Source organism: Equus caballus, chromosome 16, assembly GCF_041296265.1.
Source record: "Equus caballus isolate H_3958 breed thoroughbred chromosome 16, TB-T2T, whole genome shotgun sequence".
Classification (NCBI taxonomy): Eukaryota; Metazoa; Chordata; class Mammalia; order Perissodactyla; family Equidae; genus Equus; species Equus caballus.
In genome coordinates, this window is record NC_091699.1 from 90923692 (window position 1) to 90940473 (window position 16782).

The following is a 16782-nucleotide window of genomic DNA, read 5'->3' on the forward strand; positions in this document are numbered from 1 at the left end:
CAAAATACTGAGGGAAAATGTCTTTGAGTTTAGATTATATGTGGGAGGTATTTGGGAGGTTCTGAATATTTTTGAAGGAAATGACAATATCACAGTCTTTTGGGGAAGAACATGCCGATGTGTGATTAATCAAAACAATACTCTATCTGGAAGCTATTTCAAGTTGTGATGTTATGGTACTATTATACGCTGCAAACAATTTAATTCTAGAAAAGAAAGTACCAGAACTAACCAAAAGCAACCCAAATACAGCGCTTTGACATTTCTTCATTATATATTAAGTTGAGCCACAGGAAAATAATGGCTGATAATCAACCATTTTTGATTTACAAAAAATTGAGTTTCATGTGGTTCATCCCAATATTATGATACTAGTTTCTGGACTCTAAAATCCTCAGGTTCTAAACAGGCAGGGCAGTAGTAAGTACTCCAAAATTCCCCCACTGAATTTAGCCCAGTGGACTTTTTTAGACATACATAAATAATAACAAATAGTTCCAAAGAAGATCAAAAACAGTTTTCACATAAAATATTCATTTTTAAAATACTTACTTTGTTATGAATAAAGAGTTTAAGTGCTTCTTTTGGGTAATCCAGTGTCAACAATAGGTTCAGAAATCGAGGTAGGAAAGGAGTTGGTTGCTCAATAAAAACACCTATTGTTACATTTGGATGGACCTTTGTTTTATAGCAAACACACAAAAAAGTTATTGTTAGTGTGGTTTTACTTTAAATGCTAATCAAGTCTTAATCAACACAACATAAACTATACTAGAATGCCAGTTCAATTAAGCTGCTGAATCTGCATGGCCCCATGGCAATTCTCTAACCCTTGAAATACATTTTTGTTGACCCCTAACATCAAAGTGATTTTATTCAATCTTGTCTCGGTATTATGACTTAGATTTGAAGAGGAAACTCTCTGTCATATTTATGATATGGATGTAATTAAGGATATTGCCTACTCTACCATTCAACACTTCCTTTATGATAGTCCTTAAAGAAACTGCCTGCAGATCTGAATCTATTTTGACAGCCTCATCTAAGAAGCCAGAATGCTAACTGTGTTTCTCTTTTTGTTTCCATGGTTTGGAAGTTCAGCTGTTAATTTGCAGCTCAAATAAAGCAATCATGAAGGACTCGAACATTTGTTTCCATCATTGAATATCTCCTTAAATCTCATTTAACTTCATTATTATATTATATATAAAGAAAGCTATTTTCTTTCACAAATATATTGTATCTTCTTGTTCCTATTTTCATATACTTTCTTAAATCCTGTTTGAGTAGGTTTTGGGGAACACTTTATCTTTCATCCATTGCATGAAAACTTCTGAAATACCCATTATATTTGTCAGTCCTTGTGACAAATACAGAAAAAGGAGTGAAAGTTGCTGGCTTGAAAAACTTACAAACGGTTGGGGAAGACAGAAAGGTAAGTGAATGACCATGTAATAGTGCTATTACAGAACTCCATGAAATATTTCTTTATAAGGCCTTTTTAAAACCATTTCTCAAAGCCTGAATTTAAGGATTAAAGATTTTTAAAAGTACCACATATGTTAAATGCTGAATTAGGTACCCCTCCCCCATCTTTTCACACATGGAACTTCACACATTCCTCTGTTTTCTGGATCATAACTTCACATTTGTTTGCATTGAAGTACACCTGGTAGACTGTTGCACTTCTTTATCCATTCACGCACTCACCCAAATATTTATTACTAAATGAACAAACAAAGACAAAATATCTACCCTCTAGGAATTCTCAATTCAACAGCAGAAATAAGTAAAAAGTGGATCAAAACTCCCCCTTACCAAATGAGATAATGCATTTCATGTAAACTTCATAATAATCTTAGAAGTTATTTATTACCCAAATTTACACGTGAGGAAAATGGGATTTGGAGAAGTTAAGCAACCCAGAACTCATAATTTAGCAGGTAAAGAACTGGGCTTCAATATGCTACATCTCCATTATCAATCTAAATTCATTCCTACATGCCAACAATAACAACCATACAACTGTTAACATTTATTGAAGGCTTAGCACTTCACGCATATATAAAGTTTATACATATAAAATATCATATAGAGAAATACATAATTTGATTTAACCCACCTCCCAACCCTCTAAGACAGCCACTGTTGTTTTTACATATAAAGAACCTTGTCTACGGCCCACATCTAACAATATGGTAGACCTGAGATCTTAACTACCTACATAATTTTAATTTTTATATCTCTATTGCATAATAACTACACATATGAAACACAAGAAATTTATTTTTCATAATAGAATGGCTTTCCTGTATAGCATGTAAATAGCAAAAAATAAGATAAAATAAAAACATTTTAATATAAATATTTTTCTATCTTTGCACCAGAAAGTTTATGAAAATGAGAACCAAACAGAAAGTATTAACTCTCCCTCCAGAGGACAATATTACTTTCTGCAAAAAAGATCAAGATGACTTTTAAACATCTTCATGATGCAGCTTCATTCAGAAATATTCTGGCATTCTTTCCAGAGAGGAAACATTCAGTTTGTTATTTGAGAGACTGGCCAAAAAGTCTTATTTTCAAGTAAAATAGGGCTCTATTCAGAAGCTCCTATATGTGCACAAGTTACTCTTTATCCTCCTTTCAGACAGTAATAAGAACAGAAACTATTTAATTCAGGAGCTTTAGTGTTTTACAGTGAGAGTATTTTGTACGTGTGAGGGTCCAGGAGTTCCCAGAGCTGTATTACTGGGAATTTTATTTTTGCCCACATGGGTTCTACTTATCTGGCATGCTGCAGATTGTCAATAAACCTACGGTGACTGAAGGAAAGAATCAGCCTTAATGACAAAATCATACCTGGATTCCAATTGTTCATACACATAAAAGTCTTCTAAGATATAAGAGCAATTTTTTGGAAGAAAAATGTTACTATAGGATATCCTAAAACTGCTCTGCTCTGGCTGATGACAGAAGAAGAGTGTATAAAAATGTATTACAGACAAATAATAATAATTTCCAATTGCTCATTTAACCTCAAAGCATAAATGATAAGCCATAGCTGTAATTGTCTATGAAAAATATATATAAGTAGCACCGTGCCTGGTATATAATATGTACATGACATCCAGGCAAAATTGCACAGTGGTCAAGAAGACAGGGTGTGGAGCCAGTCTGCCTAAATCTAAACCCCACCTCCAACACTTAAAAACATTGTGCGCCCTCAACAAGTTACTTAACCTGTATAAACCTGTTTCCTCACCTGTAAAACTCAGTCAACAGTACTACCTACTTTTTAAGGGATTTTGCGAAATTTAAATGGGTTACATATGTAAAATACTTAAAACAGTCCTTAGTTATATAATCATTTATTACTCTTTAAATCATTGAGTTTGAAAATCAAACACAGACAAAATTAGTCAATACAAACGCTGGAGCACTGTAACCATTGTTTTTCCTTAATGCTTTGACCTAGTTAGCAGAGTAAAACAAAACAAGAATACCCAATCACAGCAGGCTGTTAAATATTAAAAACTTCGCCCCTTTCACGGGGGTAGATTATTAGATGGTTTTGCTTTCAGAAACATTTCAGAAATACACCAATCTAACAATTTTCTGAGTCATCCTATTTTAGCTTTATAAATCCATTCTCTACCCTCTTATCAAAACTATAAAATAATGTGCCCTTTTTTTTTTCCACAAGTCACTGTATTTCATGACAATATACTTTTTATTACTGCATTTCACACACAGTCAATTCTACTTACATTTACTGCAGACAGGTCAATTGTATCCAATTCACAAAGAGTGCAGCCCTTATCCTGTGTCCACGCATTAGGTACATAGTTTCCAAAATAATTCAGGAGAATCTAGTAAATGAAGGAAAACTGTATTAACAAAAATCAGCCTCTCCCCTCAATGTGCTTTTGAACTCAGGTACCTGAGGGTTACTGTAAATACTCAGTAAGAGCTTGATTACCCTTGGACCTTGTTCCTAACACAGTCACAAATAAAAAGAAGTTAATCTTGTTAATTTGCTGTTTTCTTGTTTAATCTGAAGGGTGACTCAAGGGTCACAAGGATTTATCAGCTTGATTTTCAGAAGAAAAAGAATGCCTTTAAGGAAGTTCCAACCATCAGATAACCAGCCCCCAGCTGCTGCTGGTGCCAAGAAGTCTGATTGCCCAGGGGCTTATCTGGAGTGAAAGAAACATGGATTTCCCCTTTCTTTCTCCAAAACTCCACCTCCCAAGCCCCTTGCATTCTATGAAAACCCCTTGCTTTCATCTTTTGTTTAGGTGAATTTGAGAGAACCTATCCTCCCATCTTCTCGTTTTGGCCAATTTGAATAAAACTTTCTCCATCTCCAAGCATGTGTCTCAATTATTGACTTATTTTGCATCAGCACATGAACTTGAGATTAAGATGTTTGGTATCACTTTCATTCTATAAACATGTAAACTGGGTATATTCCTTTAATAATTCTATTAATATTTATCACCTAGATGCACATATTGAACAAAGTTCTCTCCAGACTATGACTCATAAAGCAGGACAAACTTTGTCTAGAAATGCCAAAAAATGCATAAAGTAATAAAGGTCATTTATTTCATTATATAAGGAATAACACCAGAAAAGACAATTAAGAAAATATGTCAAACAATGAAACACACAGATTTAAGTGGGCTAATGAGACTTACTGGCAAAACAACACAAAAAACCATCTTGTGAACAGTAATTTAATAACAAGATAAATATGTTTAAAGGCTCAGCACAGACACAGTGAATGGGGCAGTGACAGTGTGACCTCTTACCAACAGTACCATACAAAACAAATACTGCACAAACTTTATCACCAAAAGGCAGAAAACTATGCTACCTATAATAAACTATGCTTTCTGGCAGTGAATAAGGGGTACTGACTTCAGGAAAAGAAAGTTTGCAGACTAAAACAGATCTAGAACAAGCTCCTAATTATAGCCACCCCATACATCCTATCAACAGTAAAGTACAACATTGCTTCCCCACCTACCCCTTTCGGATCCTCAGAGGATTTCCTTTGTGACCTATCTCCCCTTGTCCTTAACCATCTATTGGCATTCATTTTACCTGTAAAATCTGTGTCCTTGAATATCTTTTGGGTGAAGGAGAGGATGAGGGAAGATGGATGGAGGAGAGGGAAGCACTATAAGATATCCTCTAAGCCCTCAAATGAATCTCGTATATCCATAGAGTTTGAACATTTTTAGGAAAATTCTGCTGATTTATTTTAAAAAAAATTACTTTCTACTGCAATGTTAATATCTATAGTAGTATGAACATTCATTCATACTTTTTTATTTTTTTATTATTTCTTTTCACAAACATTTTTTCACCTCAACACAGTGAACATGTAGCAAACTAGCTTTGGCTGTGACTTTATATTACTTTTAAAAGGAAGCACCTCTAATCTTCATTATGCTTATATAATCATTAACTCTTCATTGGAAAGGTGAGATGAACTCAAAGGAAAAAATGTCTATCCATTAGATATGATAGTCAAAATGCATAGAAGTGACAAGTGGATTCTTTTAGCTTCTTAAGACTCTAAAAGAGATCTTAAGGTGTAGAACAGATGAGGTAAATTAGTCCAGTACCATTTTACCAGATTCCACACATATATCTGGGATTCCATCCAGATATTTCTATTGTATTAAAACTGAAAAAATTCTGGTAAAACAAGTACAGCATTAATTACAATGGGAAAATCTTTGTGTAATACAGATATCGTAGACATAGTTACATTTAATCTGTATAACACAAGAAGAAGTAATGGACAAGTAACTCACATTTCTTTTGAATTAAATTATAATTCAGGAAACAAATTACAAGGCAGGAAATACGTAGTTATGGCATTCATTAATAACATTTCAAGAGTCAATGTGGTCATTTTAATGTGCCTCTATAATAAAAACAAAAAATTTTACTGCTGTCAAATTACAAACGCAAACATTAATTTAATCATTCATGTTCTACAAAAGATTATGGTTTTGAAGGAAGAAAATAAAGAGATACATGTGAAAATGGATACTTCATTATGCATTATTTCCAAAAGAGATTTTTAAAAAGCCCAGAGGGAAATATACAGTTCTGTCTAAAATATCCTGGGAAATATTTTTTTTAAAGAAGAAAAAAAATCCCCCAGATAGTTGGCCATATCTAAAATTCTCATGTATATATAAAGACTGATACTTTCCTCATCTCAGAAATCTTATAAAAAATTAAATATTTATTTCATGAATTATTTACCAGTCTATTAGAATCCCTATGTGACTATGAAAATGATTGATATTTTTTAAAAGGTTAGAGCATAAAAGGCATTACTTTTAGTTTTCAAAATTAAAACTTTACTTTGTAACTTTTCTGCTTTCTACTTTTTAGCCTCAATTCAATTTTTATACATAATTAAGATATTTTAAAAACATTACTTTTGACTGGAAACCTCCCTCTTTTGGATCTCTCACCACACAGGCAGAAGTTATCCACCACCCCCACCCTCCCTTACATCTGTTCTCTCCATTAAAAACTGCAGACAGTCCTGCTGGCAGCTTTGGAAAGTGCAGACGGCTGTTTATGTCGTTAGGCTGTTCTCGGCTGTCCCAGCTACTAGGTGGTAGTACTTTCCTGATCCTTCTTTCACAATACCGCAATGTTTCCAAGGATGATGTCATTTCACTGGCAGAGAAACTTTCCAACCAAATTTTTTCTTCCTTTCTTTCTTTTTTATTTTCAAATCATTCAATTATTCAAGGTCATAGTGACCCTAACATTGTGGGTTTTATGCAAAAAATTAAGATCCCTATTTTTATTGCAAATCAAATTAGTTTCAGAAATGATTTGTTTTCATGTGCAAATTAGGTGATTTGATCTTCTAACTTCTATTTGTATAGAAATACCACCAATATCATAATGACTACCTTAAGATGTATATTATCTGATATTTAAAAGAAAAGGTTAGGTATTAGAATAAGCATCTTATGATGGGGTACTAACACTAAATAAGCTTCTGGAATAAAAAGTAAAGCTTAAAAACAGAAATTATAGTTTCTATCTAAAAACTAATTTATATTAGATTTGTTTCTAGACCAGTATGAGAATAATTATGTAGAATAAATGCAGAAACATATTTCAAACAAAATATTCATTAAAAAACAGAAAGTTGTTTATACAACATTATGAAAACAAATGAAAAATATGAATGTTCATAGATACATACTGAAAGGACATAAAAACTGAAAGCAGCAGTGAATGAAAACAATATGGGAGGGTAGTGGGATTATATGTGATTTTTTAAATTACTTATAATTTAAAAATTGTTCTTCCTAATAGCACGAGATTTAGAGAAAGTAAGAAATAAACTCATCGTTACATACTTTGGTCTATAAACACACTATAAACAATCTATCATTTACAGATTATGTGTATATTTTTAAATGAAAAAGTGAATTACATATTAAAGCATTTAGTTCAATATTATGTCTCATAACTATGGACGTTATAATCATCCCTTGCTAAATAAAATAATAAGTAAAATTAACTTACAGAAGCTCATATAAAATTTTTTTTCACCTTTATGAAGGTTAAAAGAAAAATTTGTATGTAAAGAGTAATATACTTTCTTTCCCCATTAACCTGGACACAGAAGAAAATGTGATATATTCATGTGCCTCTATTTAACATAACATTATTAAATAAAGTATGAGCATTAGTTGAATACTTGTTTATATAATCTTTTCTCAAATTTTTGTATTATACCAAATATAATTTTTATCATAAAAAGCTTACTTCAGTTTTGGTTGCCAAATAGAATTGTAGGAAGATAGACTAAATAGGATTATGTCAGAGAAAATATAATAGGATCATGAGACTGCTTGAAAGCCCAGAAACAGAGATAGCCTAAACTGAGAATGTTTCCCGGAAGACTTCAAATTTCTTGGTCCCCACAGCCTTCCTAAATGCTTAAGGATTAGCGCCCCTTTTCTTATGAGAGATCTTCAGTCACTTAGGAAAGCTCCAGTCAGTGTTCTCCTGGGGATTTGGAAGGAATTGATCACTTTGAAATCAGAAAACCATTAGGCCTTACCCACAATAGCTAGATTCTCAGGACCAAGCTTCCTCTTTAAAGACATTTAAATCTGATTAAAATATTACATTACCAAAGAGAAATAGCACACTATTTAGTTACAAGCAATGTCTGGTTAGAACAGCACTTGCCTGACTGGTGCCAAGGGTATCAGACAGATGGCTAACACAGAAACCGCAAGCATGCTCATGCACGCATGCGTACACACGTATGCACACACACACACTGTAAAGGGCTTCAGAGACAAAATTGGCCCATCTATCAAATTTGCTCAAGGATAGTTATGGCAACCCACAGCAATTTTAAGACTTTTTTGCCCTGCCAGAAAAATATCTGCTTTACCACTCCCAAGAATAATTCTAGGTCTTTAGATTGTTTATAGACTCTGACATTTAATTATGATTTATTGAAAGGCTAATATACGCTACAGATGTGCTGACCTTGGGGAAACAAAAGTCAACAGGATAGATGTCATTTCTGTAATTCTTAGGCTAAAGGCCCAGTAAATAAGGAAGACACAAAGACATGTAATTTCCTTCCCCATCCAGCATGTGGTATGTATTGTGATGGAAGAAGTTTTAGGTATTATAAAAGCATGCAGAGACCTGAGGGGCAAAGACTAAGCTACCACCTAAAGATGAACAGGACTTGGGGTACAGTGGGTTGTAACGAGGGCAGGGATTCCAGAGTGAGTGAAATGCACGTACAGAAGACTTGCAGACAGAGGCAACGTGAAATGTTTGTGAAGTTGAAAGTCACTCAGTATGGCAGGAGCTGAGGGAGAGAATGACAGTATGAGAAACGTGTGCGTGGATATTTGTGGTATCAAGAGTGGTGGGGTAGATAAGGTGGTAGATTGCAGGTGGCCTGAACTAAGGAAGCTGCTTTGGGCACAGAGAAAATTAGATAAACGACCACACACCAGAGTTAGAAGGGACAGCTGTTGGTTTGGAAGAGCAAGTTCTTGGCAAGCAACTACAGCCAAAACAAAACCCAGGTTCTGGTTAACCAACTGGATGGAAGAGAAAGCAGAACTGGAAATCTTGAACTCTGGATCTTATACGACACAGAAATAAATCTACCAAAGGTGTATTTAGACCTGGAGCTCAGGAAAGATACAGGACACACAGCAAGGATCTGAAAATCATCAGTGTCAGGAGAGGATTTGCTGACATGGGAATGAAGCAAATTACTCCAGAAATGCGTGTAGAAGAGAAAAGGAGGAGGCCTCCGTGGAGAGCTGTGGAACACTTAATAAATCGGAACAGGGACAGCTTACCCCCGGCCCCGACCTCCACACATAGCAAGTGCTAAACTTTAAAAATGTATATTAAAAAAAGAAAGAGAGGAAAAAAGAGATTTAAGAAGAAAGGCCAGAAAATCAGTAGACAAACCAGCAGAGCATCATGGAAACAAAAGGAAACAGTATTTCAAGTAGGACTGAAGGGGATTGACGAGGTCAAACATTACCTTTGGGTGAAGTTACTGACAACTGTCTACTACCCAACAAGAATGTCACAAGAGACCTTGACAGGAGCACTTCCTGGTGTGGCGGGAAGAGGAACAGTGGTGCCGGTGGGATGTCTCTACTTCAAAGCAGTTTGGCTGTGAAGAGGAGGAGAAAAGACACGCAGGCTGGAAGGCACGGTGGGTTGAGGAGGATGTTTCAGTTTGTGTTGGCTTAGGTTCTGTTCTGTTTATAGGATGGGAAAGACTTGAGGGTCTTTAAAATGCTGATGAGGAGAGAACAGAGCTGGGAAAATTGATTAGAGAAGGCAGAGCACAGGAGAAGATTAATTTGTAGGAGACAGGAATGGGATGAAAAGGAAGGTGGAAAGATTAGCCAGAGGAGAAGGGGAACCTTCCGTTTTGATGGTGGAGAAGCTGCCGATGTGGGCTTTCCCCTGAATTTCTTTCCATGTATTCCTCTGGAGTTCAGACTACTCACTCCTCCAAACAGCAGACTACATCTCCCTATCCTCTCTTCCCGCAATGCAAATCTACCTGTTAACCTCTTTTCTAGGTTCTTATGAGTAAACTAGGTATCTCAGTATCTCAGAACATTGTTTTAGGCACAGTACATATACAGTCATGCACCGTCTAACGACATTCAGTGAGTGAAGGGACCGCATATCCAACGGTGGTCCCATAAGATCAGTACCATATAGCTTAGGTATGCAGTAGGCCATACCATCTAGGGTGGTGTAGGTACACTCTATGATGTTCGCACAATGACGAAATCACCTAACAACGCATTTCTCAGAACATATCCCCATCATGAAGCAACACATGACCCTCTACAATTCACGTTCCATTTCAATTGGATACCAGCAATACAAACTTATCTATAAATTTTGCAGTCAATAACAATTCAGCAAGCTCAACTATACATATTTGAAACAGAAAAGCACCCAAAATTTCATTAGTCAAATTAAGTTTTTGTCGATCATGAACCATCGACCTTGGTATAAAATAAACGCAAGAGGAAGCTTTCTGGCTATTCAGTCGCATCTCACTTAGCAAAGCTGTTAACTTAGAAATGGTGACTGAGGAGAAACAAATGGCCCTTAACGACCTCAGCATTTCCTACTCAGACAGGATCTCTGTACGGGGGAAACGTGGCTAACCCTCAAGGTAGCTGTTATTATCAACCACTAAAGTGAAACGTGTTACAAATAGAATGAAAAGTTACTACTCTGCTGAGGAAAAATCATCAGTTTGATTAATCTGAATGAAATAAGATAACATATACTGCATAAAAGATGAAGCCTGTAAAAATTGTTGGCACCAAAATAAAGCCTTTTAAAAATATTTAAAAAGAAGAAGAAGAGGACCTTCTACATATTACTCCACAGTCTACCTCCCAGAAAGAGGCAAACAGGGAAAAGCCACTGTGACTCACCTTGGTGGGTCCATTTCCATTAATTGCCACTGGTAGTGTTTCATAAAATACGTTCTTAGCTCTGGCTTTACCATTTTCAAATTTCAAAACAACTTCATCTGGGTTAAAAAGAAAAAACAGGTTTTAGTCACTTACATTGCATGTGTATTTACACGTACATATGTGTCTTTCTATAGCTATAGCTATCTACATAGCCATATCTATCTATATACATATCTTGTTACAAAATTTCTCATGCATACTATGCCATGTGCTGCAACACTCTCAGGACCCCTCCAAGTCAGCAGATACCCAAAATGAAGGATGGGACTGGTACAGATAGACAGTCTGAGAGTCTCACTTACTCCAGCCTGGCACTGGCAAGTGAGTTACTACGCCACTGGGGTGTCTGGAGGAAGGAAAGCATCTTTGGAATCCTACCTGTGTCTCTTCAAAGTGATGTGATCCTAGACCAGTTAAACTATTGTCTCAACTTACTCATTTGTAAGTGAGGTCCTTGCCTGACTTTCAAGGCTATTATGAAGATAATAACAATATATGTATGGCGAATAGAACGCTGCCAGGCACAAGCAAGGCTTCTACAATTGGCCACCATTGACAGTATTTCCAGTTCTTGAAAATCAGAACTAATGCAAACTCCAGGAATACACAAGTCAAATGGGAGCAGCAACAGTGTTTTGGGTTTTTTTTTTTGCTTTCAGCTTTTTTCCCCTCATATTTCCTGAGTACTCCAAACTAAATATTCTGAGAATCTTTTTACTGTATGAACTGACTTGAAGAAGTGTATTGAATTGCAACATATTTTTAATTCTTAAGGTATTAATGCATTAATTAATTAATATATTTTTATTTTAATGTATTAATATATTGTTATCAAGATATACGTCTCTTTAGGAAAACACACACAGGCATAGGTACATACACGCACACATGCAACTGCACCCACCCACCCCCCCCAACACACACACAGATCCGTAAGTGTGCATGCCCAGTTACCAGCTACCTTTCAGCTAGGGTAAAATACTCTAATGCTCTAATACTCTTGGGTAATTCACAATACAGAGAACTTATACTGGAAAACGTGTAAAAGGTGTAAAAATGAGGTGCAGGTAATTCGTAAATAAATCTGCAGTCCCCAGATGGTGAGACATTAAATTCTAGACTACTTTAGGCCAGAAGTTTATCTTTTTTGCACTAGTCTTAGGAAATGATTTTAACCGAATGAATTTAACTATACCAAGCTAAGCTCAAGTTCAATATTTTTTAACAGTTGCAATATCTACACGTCAAACCTAGTCACAGACCCAAAATGGATACAACAAAAGGGAGGACAGTTGAAAACACTGGTGTTCATTTGTACACACGAGTAATCTGGTATCTAGCAAGCATACCTACAGCTCCATTTAAGGTCTGGAAAATTTTGCATTTGTGATCCAATGTGATGTTAATAGCTTCCTAAAAATAAGAATAGAATGGAATTGAAAATGACAACAAAAACAGCAAACAACTCTATCTTGTTAATATCGTTTGGGGGGGAAATTTAAAGGTCCTATATCTAAATTATTCCAGCAATATTTTTCAAAAAGACAGAAAGAATGTAATTTTATAGTTTATTAAATTGGAGGATAAAGGGTATGGTAAAGCATTCAAGTTTTTCTCTGAATATTTCTACTTCTCCACCTTTTGACTTGTTCTGACCAGAGAATTGTTAGCAGAAGTAAAATGAATAGCTTCCACTTGGAGCATGTAATTGCCAGTTCGAGACCCTAAGTGTGCTCTTTCCCTGTGGACATGACCCATCAGCCTGGGTCCCTGAATGACCACAATAAGTAGAAACGCCCTGCTGACCTGGACATGTAGCAGGAGGAATAAACCTCTGTTGTGTTAAGCTGCTGAGGTTGGGGGTTATCATTGGAGCATAACCCGTCTGACCGCTATAAGAAGTTTGTAATTAATCAACATAATCATAATAATTAACCTGCTTTACAAACCTTATGCTTCTCAATGCACCAGTTTTTCTGCTACATTACAGTGTTTTAAGAATATTCCTAAAAATTGTCTTTGTCTGCTGTTATGGACTGTTTGTGTCCCCCCAAAACTCATATGTTGGAGCCTAATGTGATGGTATTTGGAGATGGGGCCCTCGGGAGGTAATTAGCGTTAAACTGAGCTCATGAGAGTGGGACCCTCGTGATGGGATTAGTGCGCTTATAAGAGACATCAGAAGGTTTACTCTCTCTCCCTCAGCCATGTGAGGACACAGCAAAAAAGTGATTGCTGTCTACGAGCCAGGAAGAGGGCCCTCACCAGGACCCGACTGTGCTGGCACCCTGATCTCGGATTTCCACCCTCCAGAACTGTGAGAAAATAAACTTGTGTTGTTTAAGCCACCCTGTCTACGATATTTTGTGAATGGCAGACCAAGCAGACTAAGACACATGCTATAGACAAAATCTTATGCTTAGAGAGAAACAAACAGGATTTATGCAACTAAAACGATTATAAACCCAGCAGTGAGATTTCAGAGGAAGCATCCTAAAGCAGGGACAACTCAACGAGTCTCAGGGTACTTTCACAGTTGAATTACACTAAAAGAAGACGGACAGCAAGCAGCACGGACCAGCACTCTTGCCAAGAGGAGGTTTCTTCTCCCAGAGGAGAGAATAAGTCCTAGGCTTGGCATGTCAGGCACACAAGAGGGAAAGTAAAAAACAGAGATGAAGAAAAGTAAACATTTTAAGAATGAAGGTTACTAAATATTTAATGTCTAATGAAAATACTTAGATGACAAGTATTTATCTAAGAAACAGAAACAGCTACAGTTACAAACTCACTATAAAATATACTTAAAATCTTACATTTCCTAATGACAATACCCACAGATACACAACTCAGTAAATTTTAGAACTGTGTCAGTTATATACAGTAAATTTGTGAAACATGAACTTATATTAGGTAAATATATTAAAAATATTCTTGAATTAGAGAACTTTGGTTTTACTTTTCTCCAAAGTTTCATTTAAATCAATCTCAGGAGTATTCTCTCCAGGGCCTATGACAGATGGCTATTGTCCTCAATGTTCCCCCACTTGCCAACAGAACTCAGATTTTCAGTAGGACACATATGCTTGAAATAAAGAACAAAATTTCCTTTGCATAGCATCTATAGCCACATAAATATGTTTTAGTGAAAGAAAAGTATGAGAAAGTATTTTGTGAAACTTCTAGGAATGCTACATAAAGAGAGGTGACACAACTGAAATGGTCCCCTATTTACTATTCTGCTGCTTAACTGCCCAGAACATGGATACAATGGCTGGAGCTCCAGTAGCCATCTTGAATAAGGAGGTAGACTGAAAGTGGGAGCTATTACACATACCCTCTTCAGTGGATTAACGTAAATTTTAGTGTAAAATAGTTGATCATCATCATTATCCTGGAGATTCCACTCCTGCACTATACGGTTGATATATGGAGCATAACCAATAAATCCTGCAATACAACAGAGACAGAATAGAGGATTTAGTATTCAAAGACCAAAACCTGTGTCTGTGTCAATTCCACTGACCAATTGTATAGAGTTGTAAAGCCTCTAGGCCAAATCCTTAGGTTAGAATTTCCTGGCTCACCGTGAGAGAAATATGAGTTTGAGGGTCCTTTGTTTTATGTATAAACTACAATAGAGTGAATTTTACTATGAATTGCAAATCAAAGACTCTTTTTGAATAAACACATTCCCAAAATTAATTGACACAAAAAGGGGACCTAATATTTTCCAAAGTTCCTAAGGGAAAAAAAGTTACTAGGAAAAGAATAGAATAAGACAGAAGAATTTTCTTTCTGATCTTCTAAAATACTCTTCTTGGATCCTTCGTAGAGGATTCGCTGTTTCTGAAAAAGGAAAATCTCTACTACAGTGGTTTTAAGGTCAGTGCCAGAGACGCTAACACAATCAAAGGAATGTTGGATTTGTCACTGACTGCAAACATCCAAAGAAATTTTATATCTAGGACATTTTGGGAATTTTTCCTTTACTTGAGCTAGTCATTATTGTGCCTGCTAAACCATTTTCTGGCTAGGTTTTGTGTGTCACAGTCTGGAGAAAGGAAGTCTAAAATTGGATTTTTCCCCTTGGCCCTAGAGCGTAAGGATTACGTTTGCCAATAACAGTTGTCTATAAAAGACACAGACAACAGGATCATTTTTCCTCTGTTCGAGTCTTCCTCTGAATTTCAGAAACGCAGCCAAGCTGTGCTGTTTCACTGACATGCAATACTTTTAAAAAAGGACAAATTTTACTCCTGTGAAATGAAAGGAAACCAGGAAACCTAATTTTTTACCCTCAAAATTAACATTTTCTCCTAGGAATAAGAATTAAAAGAAATAGGTCCAGGACTACTGCTGTTACCTAAAGAAAAGAAGACAAAATGGACACGCTAAAGCAATCACCGGTTGTTCATTTTTGCTATTTTTGCCAAATAGAAAAATCCTAAAACACTGAAAAATAATGCACTTTTTAATTTCTGTGACCAATCTTCTGTGATAAAAAATAGATCCACATAGCAACACATGACATTTTCCAATGGTTTATGTTGCTGTTTTCAAAAATTATGTTTCCTTATCCTATTTAAAAATCTCAAACATCCCAAAAAAAGAAAAGGAATTACATCTATTTTCCTAGAATGTGACATACATTTTATATGATTTTTATTTTTCTACTAAACTGTCATATTATTTCACAACAATAAAGTTTCTAATATTCTTAAACTTTCCTCATAAGGTAACATGCTTACTCTCCATGACAAAGATTTTTTTAAACTAAATGACACACCCACAAACAAAACTCATGTTCTTTAAACAACTCTCAATAGCTCACTCAGGAAATTACATAAACTTTTATCGACTGTATTTAAATTTCTACCATCTCTTTAACTATTTTGACTACAGAAGGCATAAGGATGATGTTTTGATGTCTTTGTATCATCTCTTTCCCACCTATAAACACCTTTTCCTTAATTAAAATTCCTCACAAAGGCGCTCATTGGTAGTTTTCTGCTGTTTGCACAGTACTGTGTATCCATCTGAAATTTAGATCCCTGAGCAGATATATCACTATCTAGATGAATTTACCTATGATATTTCACTATGCAGGTCATGTTTGGAAAAATTAACAAACATAAAATAAAACTTACCCTAGAGTTCGATAGCTGCACAGTTTTTAAACTATCTAGGACTTAGGATAAGCTACAAAAATGAGCCTTGCGTGACTGAAGGCCTGACGGTTTGGAGGTAGAAACAGCAGCATCCACAATTCATGTGCTCAGCCGAGAGTGGGCAGCCTCCCAGGCAGAGGCTTTGTCAGTGCACGAACTGGAAATCTAAGGGTGAAAGACAGCTAAGGCAATGAGGTCAGAGTGACCAATATGAGAAAGCGTAGGCTCCGACTTGAATACGAAGTAAAATCCAAAGGTGGTGGAGAGATTATAGGAAAAAATAAAACAGTCAAGAGATCCAAAAAACCATTAACTGTAGATGTACTGAGATGGAGAGTAAACGTGAGCTAAAACTAGCAGTACAAACTGGAATTTAAGGTGTCAGAAGTGCAATATTCATGTGGGCTGACAAAGTTCCAAGGCACAACTCTGGGATTGGGATGTTGAAATAAAGTGCAGGGAATAGAGCCAGGTTGAGGCATCTCACTGAGAAAGTAAAGTACTTGCTAAAGCTTTCGCTGTCTTAAGTGGCTGAGCGAAGC

The 16782-nt window shown here is 35.9% G+C and overlaps 1 protein-coding gene across 4 annotated transcripts in view; it reads right to left on the reverse strand.

Moving 5' to 3' along the window:
* Positions 1–16782, reverse strand: part of PLOD2 (procollagen-lysine,2-oxoglutarate 5-dioxygenase 2) — a 94983-nt gene that overhangs the window by 16148 nt on the left and 62053 nt on the right. For all 4 annotated transcript variants that reach the window (XM_023621065.2, XM_023621066.2, XM_023621063.2 and 1 more), the window contains exons 5-9: positions 14407–14519; positions 12419–12482; positions 11028–11125; positions 3771–3872; positions 553–678 (exon numbers count right to left, since the gene is read on the reverse strand). In XM_023621065.2, the coding sequence (XP_023476833.1) occupies positions 553–678; positions 3771–3872; positions 11028–11125; positions 12419–12482; positions 14407–14519 (503 nt within the window). The remainder of the gene's footprint in view (positions 1–552; positions 679–3770; positions 3873–11027; positions 11126–12418; positions 12483–14406; positions 14520–16782) is intronic.